Source organism: Nematostella vectensis, chromosome 13, assembly GCF_932526225.1.
Source record: "Nematostella vectensis chromosome 13, jaNemVect1.1, whole genome shotgun sequence".
NCBI lineage: Eukaryota > Metazoa > Cnidaria > Anthozoa > Actiniaria > Edwardsiidae > Nematostella > Nematostella vectensis.
Window position 1 is genome coordinate 14,402,813 of NC_064046.1, and position 12,386 is coordinate 14,415,198.

The following is a 12,386-nucleotide window of genomic DNA, read 5'->3' on the forward strand; positions in this document are numbered from 1 at the left end:
GGCTTTTTGTTCTCCGCAACCCCTGCACCAGTCCTTTCCCGTCTGAGTACATGCGTTAGCTACTTCGTACTCGTTGCAGGTCACAGGAGTGGTCCCAGCATAGAACAGTGTGGAACTTCGGAAGTAAGGAATACAGAGTCTACATTAAAAACTGGCTGCTTTCGTCTGTTGAAATCACGATCGGCGATAACTAAAATTCGCGATAAATCAAACGAATGCTGTTCAAGAACCACTCTAATGCGGGCTCAGCTTAGCCACAGCGGTAACTCCCAGTACGCGCGCTATAACGAAATGAAGTAACTTTTCCATAATGACGTAACAAAGGTTGCTAAGGTTTCCCGCCAGATTTTCTACACACGCCGAACTGATCGGGAGACATTTTTTCGCTCTTCTACTTTTCTTAAAAATGTCTCATAGGAACCCAGTTTATCGGGGCGGCTCGATGAAGAATTTATCAAGCAAAGACAAAGGTAAGTCACGTGATCACAAATGTCACGTGATCAAAGAGTATAAAATAAAAAAAATTAAAAAAGAAGATAGAAGAAGTCTTACAAGAGAAGACGGCATACAAAAAGATTCACAAAATTAACAAAAATTTACTTTTAAAACACTAACACAGAGATTCGGGTAAAACGAACCATGGGCGGTAGCCAACTGACAACACTGTCAAAAAGAGGTTAAATTTATCTATAAGCTTAGTTCTATGTTTAAAACCGCTACTGTCTGAAGTTTTTTCCGCTAAGTAATTCTTGTTTTTTTTTTCTTTAGATATCATTCTTCGGCAAAAGGTGAGCTTATTACTGATTCGTGTTGAATAATTGTGGTGGAAAAGTTTGATAGTGCGGGGTGAAAAAAAAAATAGATTTCAAAAACAAATATGGGGGCTCAGTGAAACGCAAACTAAGAAAGAAATTCAAGCCTTTCTTTCATCTAACAAGAAATTTTACCCTTCGAATCTTTCCACTCATTCCCATGCGAATTTGTTATTCATAATTAAGTTTTAAAATATTTTTTCAGACCGAGGAACTCGACGAAGCAATGCAAGAGATGAAAAGGCTAGAGATGCAAGTCAAAACACAAAAGGTATCAGAGACGTTGTCCAAATCAGGTTGTTTTGTGAGTCAAATTCGTTTTTTAATCGCTCATACGGTTTTCACGCATACATCGCTTCTCCACTAAGGACCTTAATCAAAATGGGTGTATACATGACACATCTAGAGAACTGTGAGCTCTTATTGTCATTACTGATCATCTGTGTTGACATAAATTCTAGGAGGAAAACAACAACAAAAAGAAAATGCTTGAGGAAGTAAACAAGTATGTGATTTTCTATTTTTATGTCACATGGGTCACATGTTTAGCCTAGTTAATAGGATATTGGCAATCAAGATCCCTTACTGTAATTTCAACAGTAAGAGGGCGGGTAAAAAAGAGGGTGGGGCAGGTGCTTACAAAAAGTGAGTCATTTCTCATAAACAAATCTTAAAATACTATGCTTTTTCCATATGATACCTATGACTCCGAACCCCCCCCCCCCCCCCCCCCCTTGGCCAATCCTTCACGCCTGGGAAGAGGGATGGACATGGGAAAGGGGCATTCTCTTGTTACAATGTCACAGTTCTTATCCCTATTGGGTAAAATTGGTTACATGTCTTTGTTTCTCAAACAGGTCTATTTCTGAGAACAGAAAACTTATGGAGGATTTGTTAAAAGAACAGGTGAGTGCTAATAAGAAAGGTCATTATAAAATGAGAAACTTACTGTAGATTTTTCGCATCCAAATCTAAAAATAATAATAAACATAATTTTGTTTGTTATTTAGGAGGAGCGAGACAAGCTTATGGAGGATAGAGAGAAGTAAGTATTAATAATGACTAAATTATGCAAAAAAATGTACAAAAATACTATTTGTGCTGTTCATTTTTTACAGTACTTACAGATGCAATAGTAATATACAGTCGCCATTAACTGTCTTTATCTGCCAACAGTGAGATGTGCTTATACATTGCGTCCTTAACTGTCTCGCAGTTGGTCGACAAAGTAAGTTTGCCAAGGGAGTATGCAGGCATAGGTGTTGAAAATTTGTTGCATAAGAGAAATCTTTTCAGAGGTTAATGTGGTTCACAGGCCCACCCCTAACAGGTTTAGTGACTGGTGTAGATCGCAGATCACTACATGAAATAAATTCCCAGCAACTAAAATATAATGCCAAATGAGTAACTCCTAGTTTACTATAATCTTTTTTCCAGACAGTCAACATGTGTGATACATGCGAAAAAGACAGGTACAAAATAACATCATGCTTATCTTACAGTAAGCAAACTGTGGAATAAAATTTGTAAATGAAAGATCTTTTATTTGTAAATGTTTGTCCCATGAAACTTTTTCTGGAATTTTTTAGGGCTATCGATGAACTACACTCAAAGAAAGCATCAATAGAGCTGGTAAAAAACTATTTGTTAATTGATGTCTATCAAAACATACTCACTTATCAACTCAACATGATTTATACCAGGTTGAGCAACAAGAAATTCTCAACAACATGAAGAAAACAGGGGATGACCTAGACAGGTAAACTCCATATACTTTTTCTTGTACAACACTGACAAAAACCTTGAAACTAATACCTTACTGTCAACCTTTAGGGAAATTTCCCAGCTGCAACGCCAATTGGAAGTAGCCAAGGCAAAGCCAGCCACTGTAAGTAAATTGAATATTCTTCCAATGTTCTTATTCTATTCTGCTAAAAAATGATCATTTTAGTAATCATTGCAAATAGCAGTTTGTTACCCCACAGAAGTTAGAAGTGAAAGCAGGCCTATTAACTTGCAGTCTTTATAGGCCAGTCACTATTATACCCTGTCATCATAATAACTTGATTTGATTGTCATTCTATAGGCTGAGATTGCATGTCAAGCATCAATCGAGATGTCAAACTCTGAGGTGCAAACAACTTGTGCCTCGACAAACGAATGTGAGACCCAGACAGAGATCATGATCACCATCAAAGTCACCCAAGAGACTCAGACTGACTCACTTCCAGAGGTCAGCACCTAGAATCATAATAACTCAGACTCTTATACCATGTTCTTACCATGTTTATTTGTCCTACTTCAGAGGCAGGGTAACCCTGTGAGCCGCGCCTGGCGGCGCTTGAGGGAGAGAGTGCGCAGTCTCCGAGACCGCCTCTTTCCTGGTGCTGCCGCTGCTGCGCAGTAAGGTGCCTGGAGGTAGCTAGCACAGCTTGAACGAGCCCTACACATCAACACATCTGCCGAGTATGTAGGGAAGCAGCCTTACTACCAAAGTGACCTCCAGTAAGATGGTCTTTCCACCTTGTTGTGCTAGCTACCGGGACTGGCATACCTTTGCCAGACTGTAAGTACTGCTATTGCTAATTCAACAGCTTATGTGTTTTATGATAATTTGACACCAAGCCGATAGTTCTAACATTACTCCCCTTTTTTCTGTTTGCAGGGGTCTGTTGAATTTCCTTTTGTTATATAATTATTATCTATTATTAATCTTATCAATCAATTATTAATCTTATCAAATAACTTAATTATTACTTCTGGACCAATCCAGATGGATGCTAGTTTTTTGTTAAAAAATATGATAATTGTCATTACCTAATGATGCGCCAAAGGGTTAAGCTGACATTAGACATCTCGCTCTAGTATCAGCTTTTCAACGTGAAGACATCTTAAATTTTTACCTAAAAAACAATGTATGTTCTAGCATACGAATAATTCCATCACTTTTTGCTGTTTTACACTCACACAGTCTGCAGTTTTGCTCAGAACCATCCTGTGGTAACTATGCTATCTTGAGGGCCACACCCAAAGCACCTGTGCGCTCTGCCGTCCACCTTAGGGCATTGGCTGCACAGGTGTTCCTGATGAATGGGGGTTAAGGCGGGAAAGGGTTCCGCGACACCATGTTTTCATGGGCCCCCATGATTCAGAGTTGGGTGTGGCCTCTCTAGTATTGACTTATCACCCCGTTGCACAGCCACATGAATGAAATGCCTAACATTAAATGTGAGTGTATTACAGGCAAATTCATGTCTGTAAGTAGGAAAAAAAGAACTGAGATGACTTTAATCATAGCCAGTGTCATGATGTACATAGAACTGTAAATAGAGATAAAACATATAAATTTGCAGTCTAACTATAGAATTGCATCATAACTTTGAATATATATTGAATAAAAAGACTGTAAACCCTATTCTTTGTATGCAGCTCATTACTGGGGGAAATATTTGTTTATTCCCTATCATTTCCATGAAAACCATCCTGTTACCACACAACAAAAAGTTTGCTTTGCCAAGCTCATTGCCTGGATTTGTTATGGTTAGGGGGAATTTATTCCTGTTCCCCTTTTCTAGCTCCTTTTCGCTGACATTAAAAATCTGTCAGTATTGCCTAATGAGTTTGATGAGCTGGTAACAACCATACAATACCCTTCCCCAGTAAGATATTTTTCAATTGTTTTACCTTTAACAGTGACATGTTAAAGTATATGAGAAGTGTATATGAGAAGTGTCCTCGCCTTTTAAAAAAAAAGTTTCGCCTCGTAATTTTGTTTTTCTGGTGTATTATACAGACATGCAAACAATCAGATGATTATGCCAAATTTCTCAAATAACAAATTTTATTATATTATAAATTGATCATAGTTTTAGTCCTTCAAAAGTACCATACATGTAGTAGAGAAAATTAAATAATATAAGATGAATTGTGGCAGGTGCACACTAAGAGAGGTGTACAGGGAGCAGCATGCCCTCCCTTGACCACCAAAAGAGGGTATTTCTTTTTGAAAGATCATCAAGTACAATCATTTTCCTATATGATACCTATGACTAGACCCTCCTCAGCAAATCCTGGTTAAGCCCCTGTTTTGAGCCCTTTACATTCCATAACAAGGGTCTAGTGTGCAAGTTCTGGTTTTAAGTACTGCTTTGCCAGAGACCTGAAAAGAGCTGATTTCCTGGTTTGCTCTGCATGTTGTAGCACATCAGGACTGTTGTACATGTTAATGTCAACTTGACTAATGGCTTGCATCTGAAACACAAAAAAGGCTATTACCCCTTGGACAAAAGCCTGGCTTTATAAATGGTGGTTTATAAATTTTCTAAATTTTTTAAATTTTATAACATTTTTTAAATTTTACAACATTTATCTATCTGTGGACCTGAGGTGGGTAGGTGCTAGGGCAGGTATCACGCTGTGCTGAAATCACCTACTGTAAGCTAATTGACTTACTGCTTGGTGTTTTTTATCCTGTTGGCCCCGCTTTGCATGGGTATCTAGTAATGGATTCAAGGCAAACAGTGGCATAAAAAAAGGGTGCTTAAAGTGTAAGGGCTTTTGCAAGTGATTGGTGGGAACAAACACTTCATACACATTTCTAGGTGTTTATGGTTTTACTGGTTGTCATTTTTTCATTGCTAGTGAAAGGATACAAATAAGGTATTCCAACATAGTGACATCCCAGAACATACTGTAGTATTTATCCATTGCATCTTCACTATAAAAAAATATATAATAAAATCACAACTCTTACTCAAGAAGCCCCAACATTCCAAGGGATTACTTAGTGAGCAAAAAAAGCTCTTTGCAGCATAGGTTTGCCTCTTGCAGTGCTGTTATGTCTAGGCCTGGGGTAGTTTTTTTTTTTTTATAAAATGATAAGAAAATAACAAGTGTGGTCTTGACCCTCAAGTTTTCTCTGTATCCCCCCCCCCTCTCAACAGTATTTCTATCTCCTGTTTTATCACTAATATGTCTTACTGTTGTACTTATCAATTATGGGAGAGGGGTGTGGTGTGATTAAGGTCCACAAAATATGACAGAGAAATTTATGGAATTATTTGAAGGGAGGAATGCCTAGAATATCTAATGGCCCATGCTTAAAGAATAGCACTTTCATTCTATGGGAGTGTCCACAAAGACGGCTTGGTCTTCAAGAATGCTAACAGTCCATCCATAACTTATTTCAAGCCAAAAAGATTGTTAGTACCTGCTAACTACAGCCAGCTGAAAGGCCTTAAATGCTGTCATAAAGTCCACAGGATCAACACATTGACAAAGAAGTGCCGCCTGAAAATACAAGGAAAAAGTATTTGCAAAGTTAGTTTGCATTCTTTGGTAGCAAACTTGTCTCAGTTCGATGCATGCTTTCCCTTGCTTCCTCCGGTTCCTGCTTACAGTGAGTGCACTTGTGTTAGCAGGCTTACCTGGACAGTTTTATAAAGTAGACAATTAAAACAAATGTGGATGTGAAAAACATATTACTTGATTGACATGAATTTTACTAGCCAACCAGCGATACAACAAATGCTTATCAGAGCATCTCAGAATCCTTCAAATTATGAAGTCTGTGTCATTCAAAACTGCTTGCATAACACTATAAAAATATTTTACCATGCTTTTCTCATTGATATTTTTTATTCTAAAAACATACATATTAACAAATGCGCTTAAAAGCAAATAAGCATCCATTGGTAGTGCAATATGGCTAAGCTGATAATACAATTATTAATAACTAAATTTGTTCTTATGCACATCACTTACAGTATAACTATCATACCTGAATGTGAGCTTTGAGGCTCATGCAACAGATCACCATCTTTTTAAAAACCTATCCAAATAAACAAAAAGATGTGATCACACATGCAAAAGATGGCTTAGGTGTGTAAAATACTTTTGTGACAAAATCTCACAAAAGCATGGGTTACCTGTGTGTCCCAAACAGTGGGAGGGACTGGCTGATTGAATGACAGGGACGAAATAGAACCAGCTTTCAAGTAGCACTTCAAGGCTGCTGAGTAGTTTCGTGAATCTGGAAATGATAATAACAACAATCAGTATGATGATGACTGGTTTTACTAATGATTACAATAAAATGAATGATAATGATGTTGATAAGTGCCTTTGGATGGTGATGGCAATGAAACATGAAGAAAATGCTTCTGGTACCCCACCAAGCCTTGCTTACCGAGATACAAGTCCCCCTGGGTGTGAAGCCAAGTTGTGTTGTGTGGTTCCACCGTTATTGCATGGTTTGTCACATGGGAAAGGGCAATGTCAATCTGCTCAAAGTTAACATCACTGCGACTGCAAACAAATAAAAAAGAAGGAAAGGCATTCATTATTTTTGCCTTCCTGCTTCCTCACCTCTCTTCCACCAACAAGCCAAACAAAATACAAAATAAGAGGCTTCCACTATGGGGGGAATGTTTTTGCTACTGTACACTTCCAACTGGAATAACTACAAGCTTTCTTTCTTTCTTTGGCAGTGAAGTCATGCGGTAGAGAACACAGTCTCCAAGCACAGAAATAACTATGATGAGCTTGTTCAGGTAGAAATAGGTAAAACTACAAACCCATAACATTATCTATCATGATAACTTACTTCGTTACTGAAGTTGGCCATAGGTGTGACAAGGAGCTGAATACTTCTCTGTGGTTGTCATTCCCTTCCTTCAAACAGAAACAAGGGAAAATAAACCTTTCTGCATGGAATTATAAAATTTATAACCTTTTCCAAGATGGCAGAGGTGTCTTACCTTTGCCAAGTTATGGAGCCGGACGAGACAAGAGATAAGGAGATCAAGTGATGATGACTCCTGAAGAAGAAAAAAAAAATAGCATGCTACACAGCCCTGGAATACACAGACTTTTATAGTTGCTCAAGGTAAATAGGTACACAACATAGAGCGGTGCACACCTTTGCAAAAACTTACCTTAATTTTGTCCACAAAGCATAGAAAACCTGATCTGAAAGGCAATGGCAATAAGGTAAATAATATAATAATTACAGTTGTGAATGAAGGAGGAGGTCTGATGCTCCTTGTTCTCATGCTGAAATTTTAGAAACAAATGTATGGGAGCTAAAATCAGCACATTTGCCTCTTATATGTTTTATATACTTCTGCTTCCTGCCCCTTATTGGATGGTGACCCACTTGGGAAATCCAATATCTACACAGAGATCTTGCATCTATAGTCATCAGTGATATCGAATAATGTCAGGAATATTAAACTATGGCAATTACTAGTCAATAATAATAACAGCCAGTATTATGTCTACAAATTTGGATAATTTTTCATGCAGTGCAGAATGCAAAAAGGGTATGGGTGAAAAAACATTTGCTGGTAGTAACTAAAGGTATACTTACAAATTAATGTTGGTTGCATCGCGCCGAATAGAGATGCCAGGACCTTCCTGAGGTCGCTTCTGTTGTGTCGTTGAAGAAAAAACTCTTAAGACTGTAGGAAATAAACGGCAAAGCTTGGGTAAGTATGCAATGTAGTTATTTCTAAACTCTACTGACACAACCAATTACAGATACTTACTGGGTGTCCAAATTATCAGTTAACATCATTAATAAAAGAATTTTGCTGTACCCTCAAACACACAAACGCTATAAATTGAAGCCCAGGGTATGACAAAGGTCACACTGCAGCAAACCAAGGCTGACAGAGCCCCATATAATCATTTTGCCTATAAATGAATATCATAATTAACTGTATTTTGACATACCTCCATCCCAAAGCTGACGGACTGGTTTCCTCCAGCCCTGAGGCTTGGTGATGGAAGAACAGGTTGTAGCTAAAAGTCCACCCAACTAAGAAGAGAGGTAATGAACACACTTATCACCCAGTTGTCACTATTAAACTAACAAGGGGAGATGCTGTAATACTTTCACAAATTCCTTGATTTCTTGTCCCTTGTTTGGAAAGCAGAGTGTTAATATGACAAGCATTTTTTTCTGCACAGAAATCACTTATCATGATCTCCTTATATAGTAGAATGGGCATCATGAGATTCAATTATAGAATGGGCATCACATAATGCTACCGACAGCACAACTATGATTATAATTATTATTATCATAACACAATACACAACCACTAACATCATTATTATCATCAGCCTCAACATCACCACAAAAAACACTTCCATCATCATCATTATTACCATTATCAATTATCATCATCAGCACAACATTAACACAAAAACACCACTACCACTACCATCATGATTATCATCACTTCAGCAACAATTATCATCACCAGTGTCAACTTTAACCAAAACACAGCCACTATCATTATCATCAGTATCTCAACTTTCTGATTCAATAAAGGGTAATATACCAGTCTATAATCAGTGTTGTGGACATCTTCCATTTCGTTCATCAAATTTGTCAAGAAGGCAGTCTCCTTGTTGTTTAGGAGGTATGCCACTGTGTGTCTTTCAATGGAAGGCTGGAGATCAGTACCTTGCAGAGAGAAAACAAAAGAGGAGCAACATAAGTACAGTACCACACACAAATAAAGCCAAACTTTCAGATGACAAAAACTCCAGTAAATGGAAACTATACTTTCAGAAATCTTAAAGGTTAAAAATCAGTTCTTGGAAAAGGAAAACTAAAGGTGATTAACATACGTACCAAACATGAGTAAAATTGAAGCTATACATTTTAGATGCGGTATAACAATCTTGGTTTTGATTAATTAGCTCAACTATCAATAATTACAGAACTATATACAATGCACTCACGTTTGCCAGTCTGCCAAATGTAAGACTTGACTTGCTCAGAAAGGTCCTCATTCCTGCCAAAGGCAATTGATGAAATAAGCAATTAACAAACAGTGCAGAAGTATCTCTAATAAAATATGGATCTCAATAGCAACATCTTGTTTCCTGAACTAAATTATTTGCAAAAGTCAGCTTCAGAGTCTTTAAGAAGTCTAGAATTTTCTCATACTTGTTTTTCCCTGAGTTTAGTTTGATGTCCAGCACAAGAAGCTCTTGATGTAGACTGTTCCTAATCCTTTCCACAGGGCCCAAGGTTAATCCTTCAATCTGCTCAAGTGCATACCTTAAAAGGCTCACTGAAATTTTATACTCCTGAGACAAGAAATAGGGATTAGGAGAATTCAGCTAAATTAAGTTAAAGTTAAAGTGAGGTGAGCTAAGGTAAGTTGAACTGAGGGAAGCTAAGTTGAAGGTTATTTGAAGTGAGCTGAGCTATGGTATGTTAAAGTGAGGTGAGCTAAGGTAAGTTGAAGTGAGGTGAGCTATGGTAAGTGAAGTGAGGTAAGCCATGAAAAGTTGAACCGAGGTAAGCTAAGTTGAAGGTTATTTGAAGTGAGCTGAGCTAAGGTATGTTAAAGTGAGGTGAGCTAAGGTAAGTTGAAGTGAGCTGAGCTAAGGTAAGTTGAAGTGAGGTGAGCTATGGTAAGTGAAGTGAGGTGAGCTATGGTAATTGAAGTGAGGTAAGCCATCAAAAGTTGAACTGAGGTAAGCTAAGTTGAAGGTAATTTGAATTGAGCTGAGCTAAGGTATGTTAAAGTGAGGTGAGCTAAGGTAAGTTGAATTGAGATGAGCTATGGTAAGTTGAATTGAGGTTAGCCATGAAAAGTTGAACTGAGGGAAGCTAAGTTGAAGGTTATTTGAAGTGAGCTGAGCTAAGGTATGTTAAAGTGAGGTGAGCTATGGTAAGTGAAGTGAGGTAAGCCATGAAAAGTTTAACTGAGGTAAGCTAAGTTGAAGGTAATTTGAAGTGAGCTGAGCTAAGGTATGTTAAAGTGAGGTGAGCTAAGGTAAGTTGAATTGAGGTGAGCTATGGTAAGTTGAATTGAGGTTAGCCATGAAAAGTTGAACTGAGGTAAGCTAAGTTGAAGGTAAGTTGAGGTGAGCTAAATTAATTTAAAGTTTAAGTGAGTTGAGCTAAGGTAAGATGAAGTGAGGTAAGTTAAGGTAAAGTAAATTGAGGTGAGCTAAGGTAAGTTGAACTGAGGTAAGCTAAGTTGAAGGTAAGTTGAGGTGAGCTAAATTAATTTAAAGTTTAAGTGAGCTGAGCTAAGGTAAGATGAAGTGAGGTAAGTTAAGGTAAAGTAAATTGAGGTGAACTAAGGTAAGTTGAACTGAGGTAAGCTAAGTTGAAGGTAATTTGAAGTGAGCTGAGCTAAGGTTAGTTAAAGTGAAGTGTGCTAAGGAAAGTTAAAGAGCCCTTGGTGTCAGCCATACATTTCTTATTGTATTTATTTAAAATTGGAAGGCACATAATGTGCTAAAACCTCGGAATAACCATTTAAAAACAAAGTCTAATACTTTATTTACCAAATTCAATCGAAAATATTGCATTGGCTTCCCCATACCAGCCGATGGAAATGGATGCTTTTTCACACCTGATACTTTGCAAGGATGACAAAATGGCGGCTGATAGGGGTGGGCTTTGTTAAGTTGAAGTGAGGTGAGCTAAGGATAGTTTATGCGAGGTAAGCTAAGGTAAGTTTAAGTAAGGTGAGCTAAGGTAAGTTAAAGTGGGGTGAGCTAACGTAAGTTAAAGTGAGGTGAGCTTAGGCAAGTTTAAGTTAGGTAAGCTAAGGTAAGTTTAAGTGTGGTGAGCTAAGGTAAGTTGAAGTAAGTTGAGCTAAGGTAAGTTGAACTGGGGTGAAATGAGGTACAGTACTGACGGAAAGTAAGCAAAAGACATTGGCTGAAGTTCACATAATTACCTCGAACACATCCGAAAATACCAGAAATTCATCAGAATTTGGCTGTACCGAAATTCTTTTGTCTTACATGTGCCTGAATTTCGGCGATTTTCGTCTAAGCCACGATTTTACGGCAAACGTGTTCTAGCCGAATTTCCCTGTAATTTCGCCTACTGAAATTTCATATGGACTAATATGTACAACAGAAAATCCTGATAATGTACAGATACTAATGTCAGCAAAGTGGTTACGAAGTTTTATCAGCACGAGAGGACAGTAGAGCTAAGGTAAGTTGAAGTGAGGATAAATAAGGTAAGTTGAAATGAGGTGAGCTTAGGCATGTTTAAGTGAGGTAAGCAAGTTGAAGTTAGTTAAAATGAAGTGAGCTATTGTTTCTAACATGATGCAAGTACATTCAATTACATTTACAACTAGCAGGTCAAGTTATTGAACGAGTAGCAACTTATAAGATCCTAGGTGTGCACCTGTCCAGTAATCTGTCCTGGAGACATCACATTGACTATATTTTTAAAAGAGCTCGTAAACGACTTTATGCCTTATGCGTCTTAAAGAAAGCTGGTGCCCCTAAGCCTGATATTGTCCTAGTTTATTGTAGTATTGTGAGCCCTATCCTGGTGCCCCTAAGTCTGATATTGTCCTAGTCTATTGTAGTATTGTGAGCCCTATCCTGGTGCCCCTAAGTCTGATATTGTCCTAGTTTATTGTAGTATTGTGAGGCCTATCCTGGTGCCCCTAAGTCTGATATTGTCCTAGTCTATTGTAGTATTGTGAGGCCTATCCTGGTGCCCCTAAGTCTGATATTGTCCTAGTTTATTGTAGTATTGTGAGGCCTATCCTGGTGCCCCTAAGTCTGATA

The 12,386-nt window shown here is 37.9% G+C and overlaps 3 protein-coding genes across 5 annotated transcripts in view; 1 reads left to right on the forward strand and 2 right to left on the reverse strand.

Moving 5' to 3' along the window:
• Positions 1-78: 78 nt before the first annotated feature.
• On the forward strand, positions 79-4,227 carry LOC116604710 (kinesin-like protein KIN-12E). Of its 2 annotated transcripts, none has more exons than XM_048721001.1 (14): positions 79-470; positions 769-788; positions 1,018-1,083; positions 1,274-1,317; positions 1,670-1,718; positions 1,823-1,857; positions 1,989-2,040; positions 2,250-2,284; positions 2,402-2,444; positions 2,516-2,571; positions 2,646-2,700; positions 2,899-3,045; positions 3,118-3,378; positions 3,478-4,227. In XM_048721001.1, the coding sequence occupies exons 1-13, from the start codon at positions 407-409 to the stop codon at positions 3,217-3,219; spliced, it is 768 nt and encodes a 255-aa protein (XP_048576958.1). In that variant the 5' UTR covers positions 79-406; the 3' UTR covers positions 3,220-3,378; positions 3,478-4,227. The 2 variants fall into 2 exon arrangements, with proteins under 2 accessions (XP_048576958.1, XP_048576959.1); XM_048721002.1 differs by lacking the exon at positions 79-470 and adding an exon at positions 486-676.
• A 724-nt stretch (positions 4,228-4,951) lies between these two features.
• LOC125558946 (integrator complex subunit 8-like) lies at positions 4,952-7,477 on the reverse strand. The gene is made up of 7 exons (XM_048720484.1): positions 7,425-7,477; positions 7,000-7,118; positions 6,740-6,843; positions 6,592-6,642; positions 6,022-6,101; positions 5,265-5,308; positions 4,952-5,063 (listed from the first exon to the last, which is right to left on the reverse strand). Exons 1-6 carry the CDS (start codon positions 7,475-7,477, stop codon positions 5,278-5,280), a joined length of 438 nt encoding a protein of 145 aa, XP_048576441.1. The 3' UTR covers positions 4,952-5,063; positions 5,265-5,277.
• Positions 7,478-7,624: 147 nt separating this feature from the next.
• Positions 7,625-12,386, reverse strand: part of LOC5504201 (integrator complex subunit 8) — a 40,622-nt gene continuing 35,860 nt past the window's right edge. For both annotated transcript variants that reach the window (XM_048721000.1, XM_048720999.1), the window contains 6 exons: positions 9,775-9,917; positions 9,567-9,619; positions 9,161-9,285; positions 8,547-8,631; positions 8,182-8,272; positions 7,625-7,781 (listed from right to left, as the gene is read on the reverse strand). In XM_048721000.1, the coding sequence (XP_048576957.1) occupies positions 7,694-7,781; positions 8,182-8,272; positions 8,547-8,631; positions 9,161-9,285; positions 9,567-9,619; positions 9,775-9,917 (585 nt within the window). In that variant the 3' untranslated portion in view covers positions 7,625-7,693. The remainder of the gene's footprint in view (positions 7,782-8,181; positions 8,273-8,546; positions 8,632-9,160; positions 9,286-9,566; positions 9,620-9,774; positions 9,918-12,386) is intronic.

Excerpts from the sequence above, each read along its gene's own strand:
- LOC116604710 (XM_048721001.1), top strand. The coding sequence starts at position 407 with ATGTCTCATAGGAACCCAGTTTATCGGGGCGGCTCGATGAAGAATTTA. Across the intron at positions 1,318-1,669 it reads ATGCTTGAGGAAGTAAACAA|GTCTATTTCTGAGAACAGAA; the intron begins GTATGTGATTTT and ends TTTCTCAAACAG. Across the intron at positions 2,041-2,249 it reads TCTCGCAGTTGGTCGACAAA|ACAGTCAACATGTGTGATAC; the intron begins GTAAGTTTGCCA and ends TCTTTTTTCCAG.
- LOC125558946 (XM_048720484.1), bottom strand. The coding sequence starts at position 7,477 with ATGACAACCACAGAGAAGTATTCAGCTCCTTGTCACACCTATGGCCAA. Across the intron at positions 7,119-7,424 it reads CACACCTATGGCCAACTTCA|TCGCAGTGATGTTAACTTTG; the intron begins GTAACGAAGTAA and ends ATTTGTTTGCAG. Across the intron at positions 6,643-6,739 it reads CCACTGTTTGGGACACACAG|GTTTTTAAAAAGATGGTGAT; the intron begins GTAACCCATGCT and ends TTATTTGGATAG.